Raw genomic sequence first — 7,327 nt, 5'->3', positions numbered from 1 at the left:
CACCTGGAAATTCCAGGGCACATCACATCCATCTATTTCACCAATGACATTATGCTAATCAGGCAGGATGAGCAAGAGGTGGCTAGCACGTTGGAAACTTTGGTAAGACACATGCACTTCAGAGGTTGGGAGATAAACCATACGAAGACTGAAGAACCTCCTACTTCGGTTTTTAGGGATCCAGTGGTCAGGGGTTTTCCAGGATATCCCTTTCAAAGTAAAAAGCAAATAATAAAGTACACATAAGATAAGAGAAACAGTAACTTACAAAATTTCCAAAAGAGATATCTAGAATTGTTCATAGTGTTTATGTCCTTTGAGATGTTTTCATTGTGCACAAAGTATAAACATAATAAACTAATATGGGATCTCACTACTCATCCATCACAATCCAATATTTTGCTTGTTTATTTGTACACTTTTTTTTTTAAATCGCCTCTTTCCTCACTGTGATATAAACTTCACGAAGGACAGGTCTGTCTTGTTCACTGCTACATCCCTGGCACTTAAAATGTAGTTGATACTCAATAAATATGTCTTGGTGAAATGAATGAAACATACTATACACATAATTTTGGAGCCAGCTACTTTAACTTCCAGACATTTAAGATTATATTTCATCATTCTTAAAATGCGTCCCTCCAAAAATCATATGAAAGCACTGTTCCCACACTCCAAAGACTATTTCTATGAATGCAGCTTCAGAACCAGGAAGCCTTCGTCTTTTGGCAGCCTTCGAGTCTCTTCCCTTCTGGCCGGTACTGCCGTAGAGACTACAACGGACACATTCTTGGGTGGATCATTCTTTAGAGGACCCAACTCACCAAGGACAGGAGAAAGTTGTCCCCAGGCAAGCAGCCCAGCCCAGGGCCATGTCCCTCCTTAAGCCACACGGGGGCGCCAGAGCGCCGCAGTCCGCGCGGGGCCCGGGGCCACTGGGAGAAAGACTCAGGGTGGCTGTATTGACTGCCCGGTGTGGGCGGAGCGAAGGGCGCCCAGGCCGGTGTGGCGGGCAGGAAGTGCGGGTGCGCGCCTGCGCATAGGTCGGGTCGGAGGTGTCACAGCTTTCGCTTCTGCTTGAGTCAGTCCTCACGGTGACGCCTTTCCCCAGCTTTTCCGAGTAGGCTCGTGCCCAGGGCAGGAGGCAGAATGCGGGAGTGGGGAGGGGGCGGAGCGCAGAGCGCCTGCGGGGGCGCCAGGGCAAGGAGTGGGGATCCGTGGGGAAGGGGATATGGGAGGAGGCGTGGGTGGGCGACAAGGCTGCGTGGAGGGGAGGGGCGCGGGGGCGGGAGACGGAGGGCATCTGTCCTGGGAGAGCCTGGTTTTCCCTTCGCCTGTCCCGGGGCACGCCGGCGACCGCGTGTGTCTGCCCCGCGGGAGTACTTTCGGGGGCCGCCTGCCCTCCCCCTCAGCCTGCCCTCATTGGCGGCCCCGCTTTCAGAGCTGCGTTTCTCACCCGCGTGGCCTCGGGCGCCTCACCCGGCACCTCCCGCCGCGTCGGGCATCCGTCTCTTTCACCCCTTCATTCTCCAGGAGAAACTGAACACGTTTTCCAGCCTAACTCGGCAGGGCAAACCAGAACATTCCCCGTCTAAGCAGTTCCGGGGAGTTTTAACAACTTCCTGGTAAACTCCTCTACAGAACTCACTGTATACTGTGTAAATGTCGTCTGTGTGTGGAGCAACAGTTTTATTGTGCCGTGCAATCATCAACAAGAAATTGTAGTCCAGGGAGATGAAAATCCCTTATTTGGCATTCAGGCGTTGATCAAGGCCGTGCAACCCTCGCTAAAAGGATTTAGGTTCATCTCCGTCATTCTCAGCCGGGGTGAAGGGGTGTAGTCTGACATTTGGAAGCTTAAGAACCAAGTCTGCTGCCGTCCAATTCTTTTTTAAAGCCTTCCATCATGTGTGTACTTTGCTTGAATGATTATTTTAAAGTACATGTCCTATTTTTGCCAATCTGACAGCTGTTTCCATAGAAACTAGAGAAGAAATAGTCATTTTCAGCAGGAGTTGTTAAAACTGTCTTCCAGGCTTCAGCAATGAGTGCCAGTGAGTGCTGCACTTGCTCATTCTGAGATGGTACTTAAAGAATTAAGGATCTGAAATGTTCTTAGAGGCTAACAATCCAAATTGTTTAATTTTCTCACATCATTAATTTTGTAATCCTAGAAGTCTGCCAGCTATGTTTGTTGACCCGCCACAGCTCTTTGAAGAGAATGTGTCAGCCCTGATTTTTTTTTTCTTATGTGCTCCGTAGTCTAGTGATTGGCTCGCTGAAAATGCATGAATAGATTTCTTCCCTCATTCTTTACCCTTTCTTCAGGATAACCCACGGATTACAAAATATCAGGCACTGTTTCTATTCAAAATGACACTTGCTTGTCAGTGATAGAAATGATAATGGTTTTAATTATATACATGTAGTGTTGGGGCTTTTGCTTATACCTTCTGTGTCAGTAGGATTCTTTTTTAAATTTTTACACAAGTCATGAGAAATGAGAAGGAGTTTGCTTGTCATGAGCAGAGCTAAGCAGTGTGAGTAGATGTGCATAGACACAGAGATGAGAGCTTTCCTTTTCTAGGGGCTGTAAGTGAATCAGGGAGGTTGGAATTTAGGAATGAGTGAAGGAGGGTTGGGGAAGGTGCCTGGAGAAGTAGTAGGAGGGCCTGGTTCACCATATGAAGGAGTTTATAAAAGCCATGGAAAACCAATGCAAGTCCAGGCTTGGTGGCTCATGACTGTAATCCCAGCACTTCGCAATGCAGTACGATCAGTTGAGCCCAGGAGTTAAAAATCAGCCTGGGCAACATAGTGACACACCGTGTCTACCGAAAAAATTTGGAAAATTAACTGGGTTGGCAGGGTGCGGTGGCTCAGGCCTATAATCCCAACACCTTGAGAGACTGAGGTGAGCAGATCACTTGAGTCCAGGAGTTCGAGACCAGCCTGGGCAACTTGGCAAAACCCCGTCTCTACTAAAAATACAAAAATTAGCCAGGTGTGGTGGCGCATGCTTGTAATCCTAGCTCCTGAGGAGACTGAGGCGCGAGAATTGCCTGAACCCAAGAGGCGAGGTTGCAGTGAGCCAAGGTGGCACCACTGCACTCCAGCCTGGGCGACGACAAAGTGAGACCCTGTCGCAAAAAGGAAAGAAAAGAAAAACAATGGAAATTACAGAAATAGTTGCCTGAGTGGAGCCTTAAAAAAGTAATAATACATTCTGTAGAAATTTGAACTGCACAGAAATATATAAGGTGAAAATACTAATAATGCCTCTTAACCACCATCCTGCCATCAAAATAATTGTGAATAGTTTGGTGTATCTTTTTTTCAGATTTATTTTTGTATATATTACCATATATTCTCATTACTATTTTTGCAAACTGGGGAGGGATTTTTAAATGTATTTTGTTCTCTGCAGTATCCCTAGCATTCATAATGGTGCCTAGCATTTAGTGGGCACTCATTAAACGTTTTCAGAATGAATGAATAATAATACAATTCAGAGGTCAAAAATACAAAATCTGAATGTTTGATTAAGGTCGTTAAAATTTTTTAAGTTCATTGCCAACATTTAAAAATTGATAAATTTCACATAAAATCTGAAATTCTGGCTTAACTTGAAAGTTTTGAATCATTTGGCCACAGCAAGTTCAAATTCCTTCATACTGTTTGCACTTCCTTTAGATGGGCATGAATCTGCATTCACATCAATATCGCTTTACTGATATTCACTTGCCTCGACCCTACAAACTTGTGCTGTGCGATACAGTAGACACTAGCCACATATGGCCATTTAACTTAGTTAAAAATTTCATTCCTCAGGTGCACCAGTCACATTTCAAATGCCCAGTAGCCACCTGTAGGGGCTACCTTATTGGACAGTGCAGACATGAACATTTTTATCATTGCAGAAAGGTCTGTTGTATGGTGCTTCTTTAGACGTTTGAGTTTGCCACCTCTGCTATACAGAAGTTTTTAGGTGGCATTTATTATTATTTTTAAACTTGTGTATCCCTTTGCCAGAGATTGCTATCTTTTAAATCTTATGAAGATTTACAGATCACCATGTTATCTTTTAAATGATTACATGGTATTTACCAGGGTAGGACTGTATGTAAATTGTGGGGGTAGGATTCTGTTGCTGGGGTTTGCATTTTAGAAATAGTGCTTTAGCTGCAGTTTGGGGTCAAACGAGTGGGAGGGGTTGGTGGTGAAATCAGGCAGGGAGATTAGGTGTGTAGTGATCAACACCATAAGACCACAGAGCCCAGGAAAGGCTAGAATGAGATAAGAAGGAGGTGGAATTGACATGACTGATTTAATGTGGGCTGAGATATTTTGGATGCTAAAGTTGCTGTAGAGATAATCCAGTATTTCTGGAACTGATTAAATGTTGAAAATTGGTAAATTTGGCTTTGCAAAGTGTAGGAGGAACCCTCAGCTAGTTCCAGTAAACAACATGTATAATATTAAAATGCTGTAGATTTACAAAAACAAATGTGCAACTGTTTTATACCATGTAAATGTCTTAGAGATCATTTATTTGTAGAATACAGAAACTCATTGAAGAAAGGGAATTATTTTGGGGATAAAGTAAAAGCTCATGAAGCTCAATTAAGTGTAGGAAGTACAATGGTTTCATGGGAAACAGGGAGGTCTTTTTCTCTCGTGTTCACTCTGGCTTCGTGGTCTCTCACTTATCTTCTGCCTGCACTTGTATTCCATTGTCTCTTCTGTGGATCCATTTTTTTTTTTTTTTTAAAAAAGCTTTTTGTTTGTAGTTCTTGCTTACATATTGCTTTGTTTGGCCATAGCACCTGCTGTAGACCCAACTTACACATGCCCTTATATTCCTGTGCGGGATACTGTTTTATGTAAAATCTTTTTAGTGTCAAATGCCTACTCCTAGTTCTGTAGCTAATGGTAGGGGTTGCTAGGGATGAATGTGGCCAACTAGGCTCATCCCCTAAACTGAGGCCGTAAAAGCACATTTGGAAAAGAAGTTGTGCTTGGGCAAGTGTCTAAAGCTTATCTACTACAGTAAATCATCAGATTTGAGGTCAAGGAAAGAAAGTGGGCTTGTGTTGTTTTTGCAGTTTGACTTCTAGAAGACTTCACATTTAAACCTTAATACACTTTCCCATTGAAAACAGTTCTTTCCATTGTTTTTTCTCTTTCTGATCTGTCTAAATGGCATGAAAAATAATTGCTGCCTTCCTGAGCTCTTCAGCTACTCATGGATGTCTTTTTAAAAATGCGTACAGTATGTATTTTTAATAACTGAATTTTATTATCCCCTAATAGTCTTACTTAGGTTCAATATTGTCTCCTCAACTAGATTATAACCTCCATGAAAGCAGGACTATATTCTGTGCTGCATAACTCACATGCCTCCTAGCCACTGAAAACCTTACTAGCTACTCCAATATGAATTTTGAAATGATTTCTAGGCTTAAATTCTTTTACCACTTTTCAGCTTGGTTCAAAAAAGTAAAAACAAAGTATCTTGTTAATAATGTCAAACTATTACATATCAGCCTAGACTTTACTAATTTAAAGTTGGTAGTATTTCAAAAAGGGTTAACTTAACTCAAAGTTAATGTTTTACTTAGCATGCCCTTTATTAACATTATACATTAACAGTGCAAGGGCAGGGTGTATGAATTACATAAAAAATAAATTTGAGTAATTTTCAAATAGTTTGATATATAGATAATACTATTTATTAAAACTGGTAGTCCTGAAGCGTCTTTCTAGATAATATCGTATTAGCTTAGGTTGAGTTTTACATGTTTTTTTCCCCCAACTTTTATATGAAGGTGTCGAAACATGCAGAAAAATTGAGGAAAAATTTAAGGAACACGTATGTAACTATCACTGAGATACAATGATTGCTGATATTTTATTTATTGACTTTATGTCCTTTGTGTGTGTACATTTGCTGTACAATTTGAAAGTGAGTTTTATTTATCATGAACAGATCCTTCAGCAAGTATCTCAGGAATAAAATAGTCACATAACCACAATATTATCACCTAAGAAAATAATAATTACCTAAAACAACTTGAAATTCAGTTCATATTTAGATTCCCTCAATCTGGGTTTTTTGTTTGTTTTTGGTTGTTGATTTTTTTTTTTTTTTTTAAAGACAGGTTCTCATTCTGTTGCCCAGGCTGGAGTGTAGTGGCACAATTTTGGCTCACTGCAGTCTCCACCTCCCAGTTTCAAGTGATTCTCCTTCCTCAGCCTCCCAATTATAGCTGGGTTTACAGGCAAGCACTACTCTTTGTAATCCCTTCCCCTGGCCCTTTTTCCTACCACTCCTCAAGCAGTCACTGATCTCTCTGTCACTATGGATTAGTTTGCATTTTTTGCAGTTTATGTTATAGAGATGGAATCAGAGTATGTACTTTTTTGTGTGTTTTTCTTTTTTCTTTTTTTTTGACAGAGTCTCACTCTGTTGCCCAGGCTGGAGTACAGTGGCGAGATCTCGGCTGTCTGCAACCTCCACCTCCCAGGTTCAAGCAGTTCTCCTGCTTCAGCCTCCCAAGTAGCTGGGATTATAGGCAAGTGCCACCACACCTGGCTAATTTTTGTATTTTTATTAGATAGGGGTTTCACATTGTTGGCCACGCAGGTCTCGAACTCCTGACCTCAAGTGATCCGCCTGCCTCGGCCTCCCTAAGTGCCGGGATTACACGTCGTGAGCCACCATGCCCAGCCTTTTTTGTGTTTTTTAATGAATTTATACAGTTCATCTAAGATGTCCAGTTTAAGATTTTATCTTTCATTGATTTTAGGAAGTTATGTGCCTTGCAGTTTTTTTCCTTTGTGTTTCTTTTGTGTAGGGTTTGTTAAACATTTTGAATTTGTGGTTTTATAGTTTTCATCAAGTTTGGAAAACTTTTGGCCATTATTTCAAGTATTCTTTTTTCTGTCTGCACCTCCCCCGCCACTTTCTGGGGACTTCAGTTAGATGAATATTAGGTCGCTTGAAGTTATTACATACCTCATTGACGCCCTGTGCCTTTTTTTATTATTGTATTTTCTCTCTGCGTTTCATTTTAGATGGTTTCTGTTGATACATCTTCAAAGTCACAAATCTTTATTTCTATAATGTTAATCTGCTATTGTCTCATCTAGTATGTTTTTCATCTTATGTCTTATAGTTTTCCTGTCTAAAAGTTTAGTGTAAGTCTTTTAAAGAAATATATATCTCTATGTAACATGCTCATATTTTCCTTTAGCTTCTTAAACTTGTGCATTATAGTTACAGTAACTAATATCCTTGTTTACTAATGCTGTTATTTGTTTATTC

At 41.1% G+C, this 7,327-nt stretch overlaps 1 protein-coding gene across 2 annotated transcripts in view; it reads left to right on the top strand.

Annotated features, from left to right (window-relative positions):
- Positions 1 to 7,327, top strand: part of OMA1 (OMA1 zinc metallopeptidase) — a 68,469-nt gene that overhangs the window by 489 nt on the left and 60,653 nt on the right. The window contains exon 2 of one of the 2 annotated variants that reach the window (XM_011973854.1): positions 1,970 to 2,054. In XM_011973854.1, coding sequence (XP_011829244.1) covers positions 2,045 to 2,054 — 10 coding nt within the window. In that variant the 5' untranslated portion in view covers positions 1,970 to 2,044. Of the gene's footprint in view, positions 1 to 990; positions 1,082 to 1,969; positions 2,055 to 7,327 lie in introns of those variants that run through there. The other variant, XM_011973855.1, reaches the window with a different exon arrangement.

The sequence above is a fragment of the Mandrillus leucophaeus genome, unplaced genomic scaffold, assembly GCF_000951045.1.
Source record: "Mandrillus leucophaeus isolate KB7577 unplaced genomic scaffold, Mleu.le_1.0 Scaffold14, whole genome shotgun sequence".
In the NCBI taxonomy this organism is placed as follows: Eukaryota; Metazoa; Chordata; class Mammalia; order Primates; family Cercopithecidae; genus Mandrillus; species Mandrillus leucophaeus.
The sequence above is the reverse complement of the archived record's forward strand: the minus strand, read 5'-3'. Positions and strand labels throughout refer to the sequence as shown.